At 41.9% G+C, this 22,146-nt stretch overlaps 1 protein-coding gene across 2 annotated transcripts in view; it reads right to left on the reverse strand.

Annotated features, from left to right (window-relative positions):
• Positions 1-573: 573 nt before the first annotated feature.
• The window catches only part of LOC147034751 (fibroblast growth factor receptor substrate 2-like), a 43,814-nt gene continuing 22,241 nt past the window's right edge, over positions 574-22,146 (reverse strand). For both annotated transcript variants that reach the window (XM_085888202.1, XM_085888191.1), the window contains exons 4-6: positions 17,963-18,121; positions 11,947-12,113; positions 574-8,130 (exon numbers count right to left, since the gene is read on the reverse strand). In XM_085888202.1, the coding sequence (XP_085744328.1) occupies positions 7,180-8,130; positions 11,947-12,113; positions 17,963-18,121 (1,277 nt within the window). In that variant the 3' untranslated portion in view covers positions 574-7,179. The remainder of the gene's footprint in view (positions 8,131-11,946; positions 12,114-17,962; positions 18,122-22,146) is intronic.

Raw genomic sequence — 22,146 nt, forward strand, 5'->3', positions numbered from 1 at the left:
GTGTAGCACCACCTCCAAGTGGGGAGGATATTACAAGTCTCCACTGCACTGGAAAACGTGGGGACAGGAATACTCTACTGTAAATGGTGAGGTGTTATAAAATATAAGCAGTCGGTATGCTTTTGCTTCATGCACATAACTTCATTGGGTTTTTTTCCCCCTACACAGAGCTGTCAAGTCTCCTATACACCGCCCAAATAAAGGTATGCATCAGAAGAATGAGTTGCGTGCTTGAAACAAGATCGCCCATCGGGCAGGTACTCTGCTAGGGTTATTAAATAAAATGGTTTAATGAACTTGCAGGGAAAACAAAACAAAACAAAGCCAGATAATATAATAAACACGTGGCCTCTTGGTAGAAAACAATGGAGAGCATAGCCCTTTCTGTTTATAATCTCAAAAGAAGAAGAATTTAAACTGCCCGACACATTTACGTTCATTACCATAATATTTTATCTACACATGATATTACATTTAGAGTCTGCAGGGAAAAGTACGAATGCTTAAGAGTCAGTTGTGAAGGCACATTATTAAGGTGCAGTAATAATGGAGAGCTTCATTCAAGTGCAAAAGTTATGTTTGAAAAATGTTTATTTATTTATTTATTTATACAGAGATCTATGCTCATGTGAAAACTAAATAAAGCGTTTCTATTGTACAAACAATGGGTCAGTGGGGAATGGGCAGACAAGGAAAATATGAACGAATGGATTGTGTGAAAATTTTTGTCCGATGCATTTGTATCTCAAAAACATTATTTATTGTCAACTACATGCTTCATCAAGCCCATATGAAAACATTTTTGGTGCTAGATCTTTGTTTATAGTAACAAGGGGGAGGGGAGAGGGGGAAATAAACACAAGAAATGATTCTGGCAGCAGCAAATTGCCTTTAAAATGAAAATGTACAACAGACAACAGCATTTGCATGAGCATGAGAAAGTTTTGCGCAGAAATGAGGAAGCAATCTCTATGTTACATGTGCAAATATGGAGTGGAGTATGTCGAGAAAAAATGGATTCTAAGAAGAAAGAGGAAGGGGAGAAAAGAGGAATTGATGAGGAGAGGGAAGAATTTGGTAAGGTCAAGAGTAGATGCAAGTAAAGAGGTGGGAAAGGAGAAGAGAAAGTGTGGGGGGCATATAAGGACATATCAAAATTTTCACCATTTTTTTAAGTAATACATAGCCCCTAATGCAGGGTTAAATTAACGCTACTATTAAACATCTTAAAATATCGCTTGTTTGGCAATCCTGAACTCATTATTCGGATCCAAGGATCAAGACAGTACTTGAAATGTAATGGGATCCCTTTGTTATAAACACTTACGCAATAAAGATAATGTGGAAGCCAAATGCATATTTCCGAATAAAAAGGAGTTGGCAATGGGCATATCTGAGGCAAGGACAGAAGAGGATCCCAAGAGCCGGTCAAGTATGCTATCTGGAAGACGACTAAGAAATAAATTTGAAGTCCATATGATGCATAAGCAGCAGCAGCTAGGTGTCGTCAACTAAAGTGAAATGCCTGGACAAAGGTGGTGGAAGTGTATGCTGTTCGACCATTCTTTCATGGATTATAGAAGAGATGATGATAAGCATGCCCAACATTTTTGGTGCAAATTCTTAAGGTATTCAGCACAAACACACATGAACATGAACATACACTGCAGAAATGTAAACAGAGACCAAGAAGCAGCAAGATATAAATTACATCAATATTTTTAGCTCTTTGGTGAGCCCTACCATCACTATTTGCGTGTGTCGTGTACCGTAATACATGCTCGCATGTGCATACTGAAATGACAGCGTTTTAAAAAGGATCCAATCAAATATTCAAGCAGAGAAATCAAGGAAACCACCATATCTCCCACTAATATATTCTAACATGGCCACATTGTATTTTCCATTTTTTTTTTTTTCGTCTTGACATCCAAACATAAGAACGAACACAATTTTTTTTTTTAATGCTATGTAAACAAGATAATTAGACCTGTTTATCCAAAACACGACTCGTGACTAGCTGCTTGTCTAAAACATGTTATACTGGGCATCAGACCTAAGTTACTGTGTAATGGAGAGAACTGTGTTAATGTGAACCATCACTGATGATAAATATAAATTCAAATAAACTGGTGTTTTGAAAGAATGTAGGAAAAAAGTAATGGAAAAATAATTTAAAAAGCAAACGACTCACAAATCCATCATAGATCATATGGTCGCTGTACCAAGCACTAAAATGGAGTGTTTCATGGAATGGAAGCAGTTTTGCAGCTAAAAGAGCAAAATGCTCAGATTAAATAAGAAAAAAAAAAGTAATTGGTGCCAAGTATACATAATTAGAAACATGACAGTCCTTACAGGATGGTGCAGTTAGCACACTTACCTTTGAGCTGCCTATTCTATGTTCGATTATAAACTGTCAGAATGGTGCTTCACAATCAGGGTGGTTGCATCACAAAGTACGCTGTTTTTTATTTATTTTATTTTGGATGGATCTTAAGCTGGGGAGCCTCTGCTAGCGGGAGCTGGTAGATGTTAAAGATCCTACGGTGTCTTTCAACAAAAGAGTATGGGAGCTATCGCTGGCATCCTGGCCAGATTCAAAAAATTCCTGCCCTCACGTATAAGGGGCACTGCATCAGCGGCACAGTTGCACTCCCTAGAAATGATGTGACCAGCAGCCATGTGCTGCAGATGAGAGAAGAAGCACTTATGCGATCCAAAATGATGGATGCATCAGTAGTTGTATATAGTTCAGCCTTCTTTTGTTCACTATGGCTACAGGGTGGTAATGGCCCAAACTAAAAGCAGACAGAATAGGGCTCAGTCTTTCCACTTGTTAAAGACATAAGAGGCACTGAGTAAGCTTCAGGCAGCATAGTGCATATAAAAACTAATAAAATAACAAGTTTGAAATAAACACTGATATAACATTTGATTCTTACAAATATGCACAATACAAGACACACACCACTGAATAATTCATACTTTGCATTAATGCTGGTGATAACAGCATAGTAAAGATGAAGGTGTAAACCAAGAAGAGAGCTTTGTCAGTTTTAGTCATGAATAGATGGATAAGGAACACGTTTCTACGACATATTGAGAGGGAAAAGCCACTTGGACTGACAGCTGCCTTGGCTTCAAAGCGTAATTCTGCTGCGGCAAAACCATGCCGTGCAGTCAAAGCCGGCACATGGATGCAATTTTGGACAAAACGTACATAATTTGTTTTGACGATGCATGAACATAATTACGCAGGTCATCGTAATATCCACTACTTTACAACAAAGAAGAGAAGGGAAATAGAGGCAGAAGCATGGGGTTCACACAGAAGGGAAACATGAATGTCCAAATTATATTGTATAATCTTAAAAATTGGGAACAATAAAAAGTGACAGGCTAAAAACACTTTCATTTCCTTGTAACACTTCTTTCAAAGACCCTCAAGCACATTCCATTCTCCATGTGGCCTAGATTGGAGAATAATAATGACAATAGTTATCTCACACCCTTGTTTTAAAATATAACTTTCTGGAAACATAAATCTCGGCTCAGGGAAGAGCTAAATTACAGAAGGCAGCAAGTTCGCAGACAGACAAAGGATCAAAGGGGAATAGGGGGATAAAGAACGCACATAAGTGGCAGAAAGGAAAGGGGCAGGAGGATATCAGTGGAGTTGAAGAGAGCAGAGGTGGGTATAAAAGCAGCTGAGAATGGGAGAGGGTAGAGAGGATTGGAATGCTGAAAGAATGCATGGTGCATGGTGGGCTGGAGGATGACGGAAGGACGAGGATTGGAGGAGCAAGGCCAGAAGCTAGAAAACTCAGAGTCCACCAAGACACCTGCATTGGATGAGAACCTGGTCTCCTGAGAACTTAGGGACTTGGTCTCCTGCTGAGAGATGCCAATAACACGGACAGCCTTGGACTTGCATGAGAAGCAGCCGAGGGTGTGGACCTGTACTCCATGATAATACGAAGGCCTCGTATGCATTGCAATGCGCTTTTGACATCTCAGAATGGACATCTCTGCAAAGAATGCTGAGACATCAGTCTGCCTTATCGGCCAGTTTGGCAATGTCGTTCATCCAAGGCAGGTTTTTGATAGATTGTGAGGCCTATGAGCTGCAGGGACTGCACCTCTTCCAAGGATTGGCCAAAGTAGTAAACTGGGAAGTTCAAAATCAGATCCTTGTGGTAGGATAAAGAGAGAACATGGGATTTTCTGCATTGAAAGACATGTTCCAAGTGGCTGATTGACTGACTGACATTTTTTTTCCAGATCTGTTGAGATGGTTGCTGCAACAGTCTGCCTCTCAGAAGTGTGGTGCTCTATTCTGCACAAGGTGGAATTTCAGAAAAATGGTAGAGGATTTTCCACAGAAGAGATCATCGATTACCAATAACAAAGTTGGTACGAAAACACTGCCTTGTGTTATAACTGATGAAGATGGAGATCACAACCAATACCACCGATAAAAAACCTGTTTCTTCCACTTGCAGAGAAAAATCAGAGAGCCATTCAAGGAGTCCTTGAATCCCATTATCAGATTGTTTGGAAAGCAAGACTGGGGGCCATGTAGTAGTAAAAGCTTGATGGATATCCAGAGAGATGGCTTCGATCTCTCATTTGAAATTTAGTGTGTTCATTAATTGTTCATGAGAGAATAGCCAGGGTGGAAGCCAACTGATAATCACACATTAGAGAGTTGAAGAAGAGATAATGCCGAACGTTGGCATCATTGATGGATTCCATCACTTTGCTCATGATGGGTTCTGTAGTTGAATGGATCAGAATTGGAACCCTTCTTGTGAATAGGGGTGACCAATACATCTTTCCAAGATGAAGGCAGGAGACTATCTGACTGAGAAAGACCTGGAGAAGAGTTAGGACAAAGGAGCAGATTTGGCCAGACATGTGATTGAAGCACAATTTTTGAACATTACAGAACCAGCACCATCAGGTCCAGTCGAAGAGGAGGTGTAAAGAGTAACAGGGAACCTCTCAACCTTAATGTCCAGAACAGAAGTCCACGTGCTATATTGAGGAGTCTACTTGGGGGGAAAGGGTGGGTTGGGGAAGGGATGGGTTAGGAAGCTTGACATTTTCAGTAAAGACAGCAATAAAATAGTCTGCTTTTCACCAAGCAGAGTCCAATATGGCTTCATCCTGTAGGAGTTGAAAAGGAGTGAATCGACAGAATGGGAATGTGTACTGAAGACAGTCTTGATTAGCTGTCATCAGTCTCTGGAGGATGGTGAGAGATGAGGTTTTGACCACAACTGATCTTGATGCTGGGATTCAGCTCATTGAATGATCGATAAACACTGGTTGCAGGCTATGTAAATGGACTTTAGGTTCCCATCAGTTTGGTTTGTCCAGGTACAGAACCTAAGTTACATTTCTCATGGTTGCCTCACCACATCTCAGTGTACCAGGGTTGGGATGTTGAATAGGACAGTTGGAAATGTGAAGGGATGAATTGCAAAGGCGAGAAAGCAGATGTTGAGGAAGGTATTCCAGGAACTGTTGATGTCAAGAACCGATGAGATAATGGACCAGTTTGTGAGGGAGAGTAGTTTTGAGACCAGAGGAATATCCCTTGCCAAACTGTCATGCACGTCGCACCTTGGTGGCTCTCTGAAAATTGCCAGACACAAACACTTTGACAAGGGCATGATCAGAAGAGCCAAGAGGACAGGTTTGATATAATTGAGTAAAATAAAATGAAATGAAATAACTTTAATTTGGACATGTACAAGTCGGAAAAGAAAAAGGCCAATGAAGAGCAGCTGTTTGGAAAAAATGCCTTGCTGCAACATCTTGGATTGTAGTTTGATGACTGATTTTCAGGGAATTGGCATGGTGGCATTGAAATAATATAAGAAAGAGAGAACTGGGATACGATGACAGCAGAAAATCCATGTATAAAGAAATAGCATGACAAGTTTGAGTCATTGAAGCTTCAGGGATGGTTGACCACACACAAACAATACGTTGTTGGACAGAAATGCAGAGAAAGGCAGAAATGCTCCATGAGGTCAGGGGCTGCATGGAAGGGAAACATGAACATACACAGGAACACCATCACCAGCACAAGAGTTGGTCTGTCAAAGCACAGGGCGAGAGTAGCCAAAAGAAGGAGACATGACTCGGGGACATCTTGTGTGAGAAAGGTTTCTGTCAGACAGATAATTATGCAAGGAGATGCAGCAGAAACCTGGATAGAGATATCTGAGAAGTTTGTTTGAAGCCTTCAATTTGTTTGACATCCAGAGTGAGGGAGGGAGGATTAACAGACTAACACATTACAGCCTGAGGGTGAGGGAAGGAGGGGTACGACAGACATACGGTGGGAGGAGTGGAAGGGGTATAACAGCAGGAGGAATGAATGGGGGAGGACAGATTAGGAGTGTGATAGACGTAGGAGCCGAAGAGAGGGCAGCCAGGAGGGGTAACATAGAGGGCAGAAGTGGATGTGGAAGAGGTTTCAGCCAGATGTAAACACCGATCACACCCTGGTTTACACTTCTGCAGCCCAAGATCCAGCAAATGATCACAAACACTATGTCTCGGGTGGAAAAGCGGAATGACAAATGGCCATTAAAAAAATAATAATAATAAAGAGTGCTGTTTAAAAAAAAAAAAATAACATAAAAATAATTGTTTTTAATGATGCACAAGATTTTAGTTTTGGTGCTGGCAAGGAAGGGCAGAAGGAAAATGGAAAGGAATACAAAGGGAGCTGTAGTGGGAAAGAGGGATGCAGGGAAGAGAATAGAAGGTGAGATGGGAATGGGAAAAGCAGATATAGAGGATATATTGACAGACAGCTGCATATTTAACGGTTATAGGTCCATAAAAAAAAAAAATCAGCCATCGCACAAATTCCTTCCCCATCACACGCAAGTCATTGCATTTTGAAGAAAATAAAAATTTTCATTTGTAATGAATTTGGAATAGCACAGCAGTAATAATATAACTACTTAATTCACAGCATAAAAGTATAGCATATAGCAGTAGCTAATGTGCATAAGCTTGAGTTTAAGAGCCCATATGCTGCAGCTAAAAAGCCTGGTTCATTGAACATCATGGCAATGTTAATGCATAATCCAGCAGCATTCAGCATTGTTTTCCTGCAAAATAATTCAGTGAACAAGCCATCACACTAAAAAGTCACATTGGAGGGTCAGTGCTGTTATGGCGTGTCTTCCGCACTGTACCATCGTCTCGAGGAAGTGCACGCTGAAGGCTAGACATGGCTGCTGTTTTTTCAAGGTCAATTGTGGCATACAACTCATTGTGGCGTGTTGGCGTTTGAGGAGGTAACGGTGTAACAGGTGTACGGGGCGTGCGTGGTGGCATGCCCTCACTCTCACTGCTGCCTCCTTCCTCTAATTCTATTTGGATGTAGTTGAGTGCAGAGGGTACTGTCCTGCTTCCTCCCCCATTCCCATTTGCGGCTACTGGCAATCTGCATCGCTTCAACTCAAAACTGAACACTGTTGGTGTATCATCACACTTTTCCAAAAAGTCTGTGTTGTTCTCAAGAAGTCCATTATCATGCAAGGTCTTAGAACTGTTATCATTAGGATTGCCAGACATGTCCAGCTCTAAGCTCGTGTGCAATCCATTGTAGAGCACGGGTTTTGGAGGGGCTGGCTCTTCCCACACTGGTGGTAAAGCTGGCCAATTCTCATAGTTTTGTGGAGCCCTGCTTGATCCAGGAACCATGCCATTGGATTCATCTGGTGCTGAATAGCATGGTGGGCATGCCTGCAACGGAGGCACCAAGCCATTGAGATTTTCATATACCAACTGTGCTCCTCTGCTGTTCTTCCCCATTAATGATGTTGACGATATCCTATTCTCCTGTTCATATCGCCGTCGCTTCTCTTGTTCACGCTTCTGAGCCGGCGTTGGGCCAAGTACAAACTTCACACTTTGTGGTTCTAGCTGTACCTCAGCACTAAACTCATTAATGCAAGGTTGCTCATTTTCTTCACTACACCGTATTTGAACATGATCAACCAAGTGCTCTTCATCTTCAGTTAAAGGACATGCAAGAATCACAGGCCGTGAAGTCAGCTCTTCTTGCACATTTGACGTGTTCACATAGGTATGTACCTGCATCACAGTGCATAAAACAAACATTCAAATACATGTTTCAAACTTCTGTTTTAAAGCAAACAATAGCACAAATTTAACAGTACACTCTAAAATGACATTCCATTGCGTTTAACACCCAACTTATGCAAAACAACAATTTATGGTTCCATCATTTGCAGAAAGACCGAGTAATGACTTTCCTTGATAATAACACTCGGGATCTACTCTTGATGTGTGTGTGTGTGTGTGTGTGTGTGTGTGTGTGTGTGTGTGTGTTTGAATTATATGCACTCCCAAAGTGCTGGACAGGAAGAGTTAAAAACTGCTGGTTGTACTTGGGTGGGGGGTGGGGGGGGGGTAAGTGAATGGGAAGGTTTTAAGTGGTTAAAAAAAAAAATCATAGTCTGCAGGGGTTCAGGGTGGGGGTATGACCCCAATTATTTCCATGTAAATATATAAGGTATAGCGCCAATCATGGTAGGAGGGAGCATTACAAGTCACAGTAAAATATGCCAATCCTGGGAGATTAACCCGTCCATAGGGATGGGTTCTTCACTCGTAATAATCACAAGGACAACAACAGGATGTTCCATTTGGAATTTTTTTTTAAAAGCCCTAAAACCCCAGTAAGAACATCAGCCTTCAATCAATAATAGCATGAAAGTTTCTGACAAAAAAATTGAAATCTGGAGTTTTTATAGTGCAGTCAAAACCCTCAAATATCGAGGGTTCTAATATCGCAGGTTTCGACAAACCGCAGGCAACCTATCGTGTTTCGATTTAGTTAGCACGGTATTTCATTTCGGCCAATCATGGTTTTTGAGCAAACACGAGTCATCGTTTGTGTCTCCACGTACGATTAGCTTCCAAGACGAGCCTTTTATTGTTTCTCACGCACTGTTAATTGTAGTAATCAGACTTCACCAGCATATGGTAATGAAGCTAAATTTAATTATGAATTGTCAGCGAACACAAAATGACATATGGAGATCCTGTCACACAAGGTCTACAAGATTTAGTGAACATACAACAGTTAATAATGGCACCCAAACGTAATATGATGGACAACATTAGTTGTACAAAAAGGCAGAGAAAGGTTATGACATTGTGCAACCCCCCCCCCCCCAAAAAAACCCCCCAAAAAACAAATTAGAGTTAGATAGGTTGGCAAGAGGTCAAAGTGTGGCACCTGTGGCCCACCATTATGATATCAATGAATCGACTGTGCGGTGAATGTGAATCAAATGCGGAAATATGGGAGAAACCATTGTGGATTTACCCATTTGAGTGGACCGCTGATAAGGGAGAAATAATTGCAGATTTACCAATGTTTCCACGAGGCACCCAGGGCCGAAGGCTCCAGTTTAACAATGGCAGACGCCGAAGAGACGGAACTATTTTGGAAGAGGATGCCATCTGATACCTTCCTCTCCAAGCGGAAAAGATCTGCTCTGGGTCAAGGTGGCCAAGAATCATTTTTCCATTCTATGTGGCAATGCAGCAGGTGACTTTATCGTGCTCATGATGATCAAACAGCCATCACAAGTTTTACATTCACATCTTTCCAACCAACACCCTCTCCCGTCGAACAGCAAAATCATCCTGAGCTAAGTCTTGTGTTTTCTATTTATGGCAGAGGATAGTACAAAGTACGTAATACATTTACCTTCACCCACCTCACTGTTTTCTTAAAACCACCTACAATAGTAATATTGTGTGTTAAGTTTTGAAATAAATTTAAAAGGTAAAAGACGTGTTTGTGTTTATTTTGCCCTGTGTTTATTTTATTTACATGTTTATTTCAATTGTGATGTGTTTATTTTTAGCTGCCACCCACCTTCCTCTATATTTCCTGAAAGCCCAGTAACTGAGCCCCCCCCCACCCCCTTTCCAAATGGTCCGTGGTTTCAATGATTGCCATTTTTAACTATTGTGGCATTTTCCACGAACATAACCCCCATGATATTGGAGGGTTTACTCCAACCAGTTTATTAAGACTTTTTATTTTTCTTGAAGGAAAGTCCCCCCCCCTCACCAGGAGAAAGAAATATATCTCTTAAGTTACTCAGCTAAAATAGAGGACAGTGGTATCTCCTTCAGGACCTAAAAAGTATGAGGGCAGTTCAAGTTTGACATGGGCTTTTTATGTTGTAGAGCATGCAAAAACTAGAGAGCTCATAGAACACATCACCCCATGCTACCTTGAGAAACAAGGACATGGGTGGGCTCTATGAGTGACAAATTTGATTGGTCATGATGAGGTAAAATTCCACAATATTTTGTCCAAGTACTGCTAAACTGAAGGGTTTTTAACCTGTCAAAAAGGCGATTTGTGTTCTGCAATGTTCAAGTATGTAATTCAATCGCAATAAAATAAAGATTCCGGAAGTTTGCTGCCATTGAAGCAGTGGCTCATATACCACCTTATTTAACACGTTAAATTAGTGATTTGTGCCTGTTTTTTGTGTCCTTTATAACAGGAAATTTACTGTTTGGAATGATTTTCAATTTTGGTTGACTGCCAGGCAGGCAGACAAGGTAAAATAATCATCTTACTCTCTCTGCGCACGTGCAATCGGGATGGATTCAGAGCTAAAGTACTGTTAAACGACAGGTTCATTTTCCAATTCATGTTCTGATTAGTGTTCAAAATATAACACTCAATTGAAATCAAGTTGTTCCTCGATCACATACTGACGTTTGTGGACAGAAGAACAGGCAGGCAGAAATGAACCAATTGCTTAACCCCAATTTTCGCTTCGCATGCACAGGGTAATAGTACAGTGCTGGAATTTTGAGCAATTATTGTCCACCCTGAACAAGTTTCTAGGAAATGACAACACTTCTGGGCAAAAGCATTCTGGGTAAAACCAAGATAGCAGAAAAAAAATTTGTCAGACTCTCTGTGGAACAGGAGTATCATTACGATCCTTATAAAGGAAAACATCAACACCAGCTGGTATTCACAGGAGACTGTTTGCACAATTTGGTGATGCATGTCTTTTAATGTAGCCGTAGCCTATATTTAAATTGGTGTTGCAAGTTGAAAATAGGCTCTGAAATTGTGAATTATCTTGAATATTTTCACATCTAAACAACTGCTGTAATCAAACAAAAATTAAATGCGTTTAATGACTTATTTTGGAACTGGCAGAATCTATACTACAAAAGTGAAATTGTATATTTGTTGGTTTGTTTGTTTATATACGCTTCAAATCTTAAAAACTACTGAACCAAATCCAATCAAATTTTGCATGTTAAAGAAGGGTACCCCAGGTATGGTTCCTGTCTGGGGAGCATATCTGGGGGAGGGGGTTCAGCATGGGAAGAAGACCCCAATTCTCTCTGTGTAAATGTGTATCGTATAGCGCTACACAGTGATATCCAGTATTACAAGTCATCTTCTTCTTATATCGAAGGTGAATGTGTGACCACGGGTGTTCTGCCCTTTCACTTGGGATGGCACCCCAGCATATCTCCAGGATTCTGTTAAATCGAAAACTCCAAACATTATTGGCATATCCCATATCAAGGCAGAAGCACAAGAAGCACCCTCCTCCTCCCTCTCCCCCCCCATCTTTCTCTTTTCCTTTGCTGTTCATTTCCTTGCTTAAATGTCCAAATGTGACACAACCACACAAGTTATAACTTTGCTATTTCACCATCTGTAATCTTGCTATTCCATGACTTGATGTTGTACAATAAAAAACAATCTCCAGTCTCCATCACCCTATCCACAAGCACAAATATATTAATAATAATTGATATGCAACTTGGTTATAAAATCGCACTTTGCCAACAAGCTGATACATTGTGCTCCAAGATTTTACGTACCTGTTTTTCCGGAACAATGAGAGGGTGAGTCGATTCTTCACCAACTGATGGCAGACGAGCACTGCCTACCGAAGCATGTCGACTCGATGGATGTGAAGAATTTTCCTCATAAGAAAGACGACGAGGAAAGACGGAGACAATGGAAAATGGGTGCCCCAAGCCAGAAGCTGAAGAATAACAAAAAAGATTAAAAAAAAACAAACATACAGGTATACCTCGATTTATGTGTCGGATGTATTCTTGAAAACAACGACTTCAATCAAATCTTTATTTTTTCACAAGAAATACAGTAATGAAACTAGAGGGGGAGCACTCAGTAGAGTGCAAAACCTCCGCCGCCAATACTGCTGGGTCACTTAAGTGAACCTGATATCCTATTCATTAAATATGATGTCAACAGTGCTGACAGTAATAGTTCTTTTCTCCAAGATATTTTTTTTTGGGGGGGGGGGGGTTGGAAATCACTTTAAACATGTAGAAATGCAAAAAAAAAAATTTTTCTCTAACAATTTTTTTTGGGGGGGTTGGAAATCACTTATAACATGTAGAAATGCAAAAAAAAAAAATTCTCTAACAATTCTTTTTTTTTTGGGGGGGGACCAAGTCCAAAATCTAATGGCATGATCCTTGGACCAGACCTAACCCCCCCCCCACCAAGTTTCGTCGAAATCCGTCGAGTTTTCCCGTAATATTGTTCACAAACAAACAAACAAACAAACAAACAAACAGAAAGGGGTGAAAACAGTAATCTCCGATCTTCGATGGCGGAGGTTAATTAGAAGGGCATTCGGTAGAGCGCATACCTCCACCACGTAATGCCTAATCCACGAGAACATATCGGGCCCAATACATTATTGAAATATCATGCTATACAGTTCGATATCATTTTCGGCACTATCTCTCAATGGTGAAGAATCACTTTAAAAAATTAAATAATTATTGTATCCAGATTCCGGATTCGGATCTCCACCAAAATCGAATCAGTTCGTCTTTGTCACACACACAACCTGTCCACAAAATTTCATCCTGATCCATCCACAACATTTTGGGATATCCTGTACACAAACAAACAAACAAACAAACAAACAGAAATTAGTGAAAACGTAACCTCCTTCACCTTCGGTGGCGGAGGTAATAAGGCTGTAAGGGAGGTGGGAAAGGGGACGTCGTAATTTTCTCCTACGATATTACCTTTTTGGCTTCAACAGAGATAATTTAAACACTTACTCTCACACATATTTTGACAGCAAATCATTGAAATTAAATAATTTTAGTAAAGTACAATACAGTAAAATATGCTCTGGTGGTGGTAGAGAAAGGGACGAGAGAGTGAGAGTGAGAGCGAGTTATGATCAGATGGAGGATGGAAGGCTTACTACTTGTAGTCCAGGCAGGGATGTGTATTCTGTTAAGGGTGCTGAGGATGACCCTCCTAATCTTCATGAAAGACTCCGTGAGGATCTTTAACATCCATCAACTAATGCTAACAGATGGGACACCCGGCTTAACGGTGTGTACCTTCAGGCCATCCTGCCCGTACACACACATAAACCTATCAAACCAGCCACGGATTGCAGTAAAGGTCTCTTTAGCCATGGCAGCGGAAACTGAACTCTCGCTCTCCTTTTTTTAAGTCATCGTACAGACTTTTAGCTGTCTGCTGTATGATGGCTTGACTCACAGGCGTCCTCGTTCTATTGAGGTGGCCTCAATCCACATGGCCAGCACACGTTCCATCTTCTCCAAGCAAGAGCTCCTTTGCTTCATAATTAACTTGGATGTTAATGGCGTAGCACATTTAGCACTTTCACGAATTTGCTCTGCATTTTTATAAATTGCACGTACTGTTGTTGGAGGCAAACCTAAGTGCCAACCAACATCGACCGCATGATCACCACTCACCATTCTGCATATAACATCCAATTTCACTTCCAGATTTACAGTTTTACGCACTTTCTCAGCCACGGGGTCACTCTTATCACCACCAGCATGATTAGAATTCATGATGAAGATTTTGGAAGTATAGTTCGTCTGAACAGCGCAAATGCAAAATAAAGTACAGTGAACTTTACACTAAAGATACGTCATTCAAGTCACGTGCTTTGGCTTTTTCTGTCGCCTATTTTCCTGAGCCGCCATCAATTGAATTTGAATTGAATTGCCAGTGGAAGAAAAATTTCCATGTTTTACGTGGACAATAATAAAGAATGTTAATACAGTATGAGCAATGGCCATGGCGGCATAGTGATAGACTGCGGTGCTGTCCAATCGGTTTAAATTTACATTCCGTGCTGGAATATTACGCGCAGGGCGACAGGTACAGGTACAACCTGACAAGGGCACAGGGCACCGAATGCAGAAATGTTCTTCCATCCATGAATCTTGCCGTTGCCGGCACGTACACAGGCACGGCACAGCCACGCACGGTTGTCGTTGACACGTCGTCAATGAAGTGTGATGGAGGTTAAATAAAATTGGTGAGTAAAATGTTATTATCATAATGCAAAGATTTAACAATGTATGATAATTTTGAGCTTCCAACACAATATTTCCACTTTTCAGATATGGCAACACTGTACGAAAGCTGCCGGTCCGCACACGGCAGCACGGTTTGCCGTCTCGTCACGTGAAGTGTGATGTAGCACTGTACAAAACCTTCATTGCACTTCAATGCAGACATGTCTTGAAATGGCAAACCAGGTGTGGCTGTGTGCGTGCCTGCGAGTTTCATAACGCCAACGATCTCAACATCTCGGCGCAAGACTGGGCGGTTAAGGAAAATTGGCGATGGAAAAAGCCAAAGCACGTGGCTTAAACGACGTAACTTCAATGTAAAGAGACGCAATTCAGAGCCTGGGTACGTATTGATGGACGACGCAACTTCGAAGCAATGTAAATTGGGGCGACGTAAGTCGAGGTATACCTGTAGTCTTGATTGCCTTCAACACTTTGTACAATAATCAGCAATGTAAAAATCACTGAATCCATTCACAATATAGATAATAACAAAGAAAATAAAGGAACATTTGTGTGACAATAAATGAATAAACAAATCTCATGACTCATTGTGATCAGGAGCTGTCTGAAATTACATCTGCAAAAATAGGAGACCTTTTGACACGACACCCTAGACCCGAGGCAGACCTCCCTCTCTCCTTCCTATTTTATATAATCAATCTCCACCACATCACCCCAACCTCTTTTTGTCCATCTGCTCAAACCTCTTCCTCCAAATTTTCTTTCACCCACTCTCATTCAAAACCCAACGCAGTTTCTGTAAGAATGAAAGGCTTCACATCTCATTAATTGTGTTCCATTGAGAAGAGTATATGAATGCAAGTTACTGATGTCATTCTTTCAACCAATGGAGCTTCAGTACTCTTGAAGCTTTGATAAAGAGTGGTAGTGTCAATGCACTATTTGGGCTTTCTGTGCTGGACACTCACAGAACAATCAGCCTCGATTTTGTCACAGCAAACTCAAAAAAACAAACTGGACTGGCTAGGCCAGGGGAGATATGATATCATTCACAATTCAGTTTGCTGTATCTCACCCGGGGCCACCTTTTGATTACATTGATAAAAACTGGAATTTTTGACCCAGCCCACTCCTTCCTTCTTGTGCTCCAACCCTGGCCTTTCCCTCCCCTTCCTCTCAAATATTATCAATTTCTAACAGCAAGTTGTTTTTTTTTTAATTTCATTGGAGATTTTTCCTTCAGGGAGCGACTTTGTCCAATTCTCCCCAACAAACTGGGCAGAGAAAACGAGTTGGTTCAGGTAAGAGTGTATGTCATTGGTTGTCCCCACATTGGGGTTTCAGAATGTGGAACGGAGTCCTGCCAGGACTCGAAGTATCCACCTTCGTTTCGGTGAAGGATTGTGATTCATGGCCTAAGTTGTGAAATTGTGTTGTTCTCAGCGTTTTGTTCTGAGGGCTCTTTTCAGGATCATCACTGAGTCCAGGACAGCCTCCAACTGTTGTTCGTTTGCGGTAATGTTCCCAGGGATAGTTTGAAAGATCTTTGTGAGGTTCTTCTTTATCATTCCAGTTGCTCCAATTATCACTGGTACAATTTTGGCGCCCTTCAACTTCCACGATCTTTTCACTTCATTCTTGAGGCCTTCCTATTTAGTCATTTACTTGATTTCTGCATTATTTAGACCAAAATCACTGGGTAATGAAACATCAATGAGCAATACCTTCTTTTTCTTGTTGTATTTCAGTACAGTGCTATATCCGGTCGTAATGCTTTGTTTTATATGTTCACGTTTGATGGGATCATCAGGTCGTACGTGATCGGTACTTCCTCTTTTTCAATGATCGCTTTTGGTTCATGTTTCCATGTGTTTTCTGGAACTAAGATATTGAAATTTAGGCAGATGAGCCAGTGGATACTCCACATACCTTGTTGTGCCTTTGGGTGTACAGCTGTTCTGATATGAGTTTTTTTCATCCCCAGAGGAGGCGACTCATGCTTTCTATTTCTATCTTGCAAAATCTACACTTATCCGATTGGCTCAGTCCCGCCATCTTCTTAAAGCCATTGGAAGAGTGTCCTTGGTCTTGGGCATTTATTATGATTTGTTCTCCATCCCAATTGAGCTGACCTTTTCTAAGCCACTCCAATGAGCCTTCTTTGTCGATGCCCAGTCTGTCCAACTCGTTTTATTTTAATCTCCCTACTTTTTTTTTATCGTTCTGTCAGTTGTCAGTGTACATTTGTTGATACTCTGCCTCATGTTTTTCTTTTGTCTTTTTTGCAATTGTTGGGGCTGTATTTGTTGCAGTTTCGATTTCGTGTGTGACATCTTCTGTTCACACAAGCATTTCATGTACTCTCTGCTCATCCCACAGTTGGCGCTCAAGGAACTTGATTGAGTTCCATGAGGCTGCCATCTCCTTCTATTCTCAGGATGCGTGTGTGTGTGTGTGTGTGTGTGTGTGTGTGTGTGTGTGTGTGTGTGTGTGTGTGTGTGTGTGTGTGTGTGTGTGAATAATCTACTTTTGCATCACAATTGTTGCGAAGGGGTTATCACTTTATTTCTCATGCAAATATGGGAGAGTTTATGATCCCTCCATACCACTTCACTTCCCTCTACTTACCCCCAATTCCTCCATTCTTTTCCTTCTTACCCCATTCATTCCACACCACTCTATCCAACTGTCTCTCTGTAATAATCATCCTCCTTTCTTTTCCTCGTTTCAATTTTAGTTTCTCAACTTGGGATCTCCCCCACCCCAAAGGTGTGTACATGAATAAATGGCTCCAAATGAGATTATTATTTGTCTAACAGCAATGTCCCCAGCATAATCTTTGCCATGACCCTGCTTCGTCATCACAGATACGCTGTTCGCAGCGTATGGAAATAAGAGAGTAAGAGACATTTTCTTTCCTAAACTGCATTTATAAATTATTACAATTTCCATTAGAAGTCACTGATTCATGAAGTACACACTGTATGTATACACTGTGAGAGTCAAGGAAAATTTGAGAAACTAAACTAGAATGGCACTCGGTGGAGCACATACCTCCGCCATGCTGAACAGTTTACGTTTTGCATCCCAGGCTAGATCTGTATCCGAAGCTGAACCAAAATCTTATTGGCTTGTTCTTGTCACCTAACCAACAAATACACCTAATTTTGTCACAACTCGAACACAACTTTTTGAAACATCATGTGATACATTGTGTTTGGCCCCATCTCTCCACGGTGAAGAATCACTTAAAAAAATTTTTTTAACTTCTCGGATCCAGATCTTCACCAAAATCTAATCAATTCGTTCTTGTCATACACCAAACCTGTCCACCAAATTTAGTCCGATTCCTTCCCCAACTTTTTGAGATATTTGCTCACAGTCAAACAGACAGACAAACAGGAGTGAAAACATAAGCTCTGTCCACCTTCGGTTTCAGAGGTAATAATCCACATTCCCTCATTCATTCATTCCTTCCTACTACATGGTACATTTCCATATCATAAAATGTTTTTCACCAAAATAAAACACGGCGTACTTGCTGGTGTGGAGGGCGTACATGGCACGGCAGTCTCAACTCGAGTATGCAGGCGGTCACGAGAAGGTTCTTCATGTACGTTGATGCGGCTGCAGTGCATGTTGTCTTGGAGCACATTGAACATCTCCTCAGCCCGTGTACACTTGAAGGCAAATATTCCTGATGAACAAGAAGAAGAAAAAAACCCCAAGAAGCAAGCATCATTCTGAGTGGAATATCCACGACCTATATACTTTCAAGTGCAACACCCAAGAGCCATAGATCGCAGACAAGTTATTCCCGACACTCGGTTTTAATTAAATGCAAGCCAAGTCATCAGATCTAAGAATCTAAGCAGGGTTGACCCGAGTAAGTGCTTTGATTGGAGGGACACAGCAGGATAGCTAATTTGGCAGTGGATTTGACTCTGAATGTTCTGGCTCTTGAGGTGTTCCACTGTAGAATTTGAGTTGATCAATTACTAACAGGGGTACCCAGCGCTGTTCAGTGATGTTGCAATCCTGTTGGCATTTTGAAGAAACAAATTTTGTCGATTTTTTTTTTGTGGGGGCCTAAAACCTATGGCAGTAAAGTCCAGTCCTATGGCAATACACTGTCCACCCTCCACCCACCAACGAATGGGGTTGAGGATCATTTACTATAATCTTTCACATAGCTACAAAGGCTGAGCCACGACAGTGATGAAAATATAAAATCCAAAATAATCCATCTTTTTTTTTTAAGTCTCAAAAAGTTTGTTGGCTGAAAACACTCCCCGCCACTGATGAACCTCTGAAAGGTTGCCAAAGATCCGTTCGTCATCTCTGAGAAAAATGGCCACACGCACACACACACACACACACACACCTCTTACAGTATAAATTTGAGTGTTTTGCCTCCCCAGAGCATTTAAAGACAGGCTTGTGAAACACCTCCTTGTACAGGGACATAATACATCTTGCATTCCCATAGTAGACTTCAAATATCCACTGAGGATTAGGCTAAATTTGTGCCTGTAGCGAGTCAAATTAAGAGATCCAATATTGGTGCTAAACCACACCAACCTGCGAAAATGGCGGCTGTGAACAGTTGAAAGATGGCCAATTTGTCCAAAAACCATGAAAAAATTTCACTTTGGTTCTTGCCAGAAAGACATCATTGTTGGCAAAGGATGCTGAAAGACTGAAGGTGTGCTTGATCACCAAAATACCGACCTTTATGTGACATTGACCCAGTATAACTTACTTTCAGAGAAAACAGCTCAAATCCCATCATCTCAGTGACCCATCAGGATACCTTTTTTTTCTATACAAGGGTTAAGGCTCATGTAGAAGCTCAATGACAAAAGGCAGCAGGTTTATAGACAACCAAAGGATATTTTTGTTTCGAGGGATGAACAAAAAAGGAGGAAAAGTGGAATAACACAAAAATAAGTCACATTGGCCCAGAGGAACAGAATGGGAAATATTGTTACGGATTTGGAAACCTTGTGCACACAAACAGCCAGAGTCCCCGTAGTTCAGTTATTTCGATAAGTATGTTTACAGTTAGAATCCCTCCTTCTGTCTAATGGGAATTTTGTGTGTGCTACGAGTTATTTTTTTAGTTAGGTTTTTACAACAACAACTACAACAACAACTACTACTACATCGGCAACAACGCCACCGTCCCTCACTCGACCCAGTCACCATTGCCCACGTGTTTTTGGCTGAGGGCGTGGGTGGAGCCTCCGTCGCTTCGGATCGAGGCTCCGCCCCAAGGAAGGGCATGGACCATTTCCTCCAGCCAATGAGCGGAGGGTGAGCATGACACGCACGCCCCAGCCAATCGGGAGGTGACCACGAGTCGTCCGCCAACCCCTCGTCCAATCAGGAGGCGAGTGGCGAGGAGAAGAGACCCCTCCCACCTCAGAAGAGTAGAGTGGTTGTCACGAACAGGGTTTGTCAGAGAGGAAATCGTGGCGATTGCCGAGGGGTCTGTCGTCGTGGCTGAGTGGTTGACGACGAGGGTTCGGCAGAGGAGATCGTGGCGATTGCCGAGCGGTCTGTCATCGTGACTGAGTGGTTGTCAACGAGGGCTCTGCAGACGGTCGTGGTCGTGGTTGGAGCGGTCTGTGGTCCTTTGGAGGGCAAGTTTGGTGACCGAGAAGTCAGGGTCGTGGGCCGTGGACTTCGGGTCATGGGTTCGAGTCCCACCGTGGTGGTTCAAGTCAGTGTGACAGCACAAGGTGGAACAGGCATCCAGGCCCGGCCATACCGAATAGACCCACAGGGTCCAGTTTCGTGTGTGTGTGTGTGTGTGTGTGTGTGTGTGTGTGTGTGTGTGTGTGTGTGTGTGTGTGTGTGTGTGTGTGTGTGTGTCCATGGGCCCTGTCTTTAAGTAGGATTGTTATATGCTTTTGCTCATTGTACATTGCCTGCCTTTTATTCATGAAAACTCTACTCTTTGAATGCTTCCCCTCCCCGATTATTGTTATAAATAAACCCCTGTTAAATGTACCAGCTCGTTTTCTGTGCTTTCCTTCATTGGCCTAGCAAGGTGCGTATTGAGAAATAGTAAAGCCGTTCGTGCCGTAAATTGTTCATTTGGTCCGGCGTGGCTTTGGTAACTTCTGCTCGGTTACGCCAGATCCGAGTCAGTGATAGCGACTCGATTTGGACAAAGTTGGCCGAGGGTGTGGCTTCCCCGGTAGTTGGATGGCGTGAGTAATTGGATTGGAATTCGACAAGTGGACCCTACCTCACACCGTCAAAATATTGGCGACCGCAGTCCTTTAAGTGACCCATGAACTTTCGGAGTTGTCCGAGAGTCACGACCTAAATTCCGGGTGTTCGGTGGGAGACGACTCTGCTGCTCCCCCTAGTGGTCGTATATCGCCACCGAACCCCGGCCCACAACAATATTTCAATGAACTCTGGACATGTTACTACTCCTTTATCAGCAATACCTGGAGGCCCTAAATCTCAAACAAGAGGTCAGGATCATATCCCTGGACATATCTTGGCCATTAAACAGTGTGGCATCCAGTTTTGCTTGAAGTGTAAATGGTGCTTTAATTCCTAGACTTCTGACGACCTCACTCACACAGTTATTCTGTTGCTATCAATGGAACCTTCCCTTCTTCCAGTGGAGGCTGGAATATTCTTTGCTCTCCCATGATGGAGAAGGAGAAGGAGGAGAGAGACAAACAAACAGAGGCCTGGGGAACCACAGACTCGGTGGAGAGGGATCTTCAGATCAACCTTTCGTTATTTATTGAATGGCAAGTCATGTACAAGGCAATTATTGCGAAGTGCTTTGAGATTTGCAGTGGTGGTTAAGCTCATTACAGTTTACTCTGTAATGTTATACTACAAAAGATGTGTCCTGCTATTACAGAAACATGTCCTTTTTGTGGTGTTTTCTTTTGTCAAACGATTCTTCCCACTTTAGGGGTTGTTCTACAGCCTCTCCATTGAGCCGCTGTTGATCCGTATCGGTGTAAACTTAATTACACGTTTCAAACTTGTATTTTTAGATCAGCTGTCCAGATTGTTTCTGCAGATGATATTAGTGTAATCATGGAGATCGAAAAGGCCTCATCAGTGAAGGTTAACAGATATTTGACTGGAGCCGATTTGAGTAGCAATTTTGAACTTGGCAGGTTGCCGGTAATATCGTGCCTACTCTTTGCAAAAGCCACCATGGGAACTTTGACATCTGACAGCTAATACTACTAAATGGGTTTACAGCTAAATGCCATTGCGAGAGATGAAAGACTGAAGTGTGCACAGAAAGGAGTGATAAGCCCACCCCACTTAGGTATCTGTAGTAATGTACATACTGTCACATCTGTGTACCTCCTTTGAGAATGATTTTTTGAACGAATTATAACGGATATAAAATAGAAAGCAGTGTCCCATGCATCTCGTTTTCCCTTTTCCTAACCTCCTGTTCATAATCATTTTATTATTGCAACAACACTCCTACATCGCTGCCCTGGGGATTGGGGGGGGGGGCAGAAAGAGAGAGATAGATGAATCCAAGCCATGGCATGATTCTGCACGCCCCTTGAAAAGTTGGGTATTTGTGGAGGAGCGGTGCTGAAGTTGGAACAGTGAAGAGTTTTGGAGTTGGTGCAGTCCAGTCCTATGGCAGTACACAGTCCATCTGGTGGTACAGCAATAATGGTAGCCAATGTGCAGGCCAGTTGGAGTCCTGATTGG

Source organism: Eptatretus burgeri, chromosome 1, assembly GCF_056783735.1.
Source record: "Eptatretus burgeri isolate ZD-2024b chromosome 1, Ebu_testis_v1, whole genome shotgun sequence".
NCBI classification, from domain to species: Eukaryota; Metazoa; Chordata; class Myxini; order Myxiniformes; family Myxinidae; genus Eptatretus; species Eptatretus burgeri.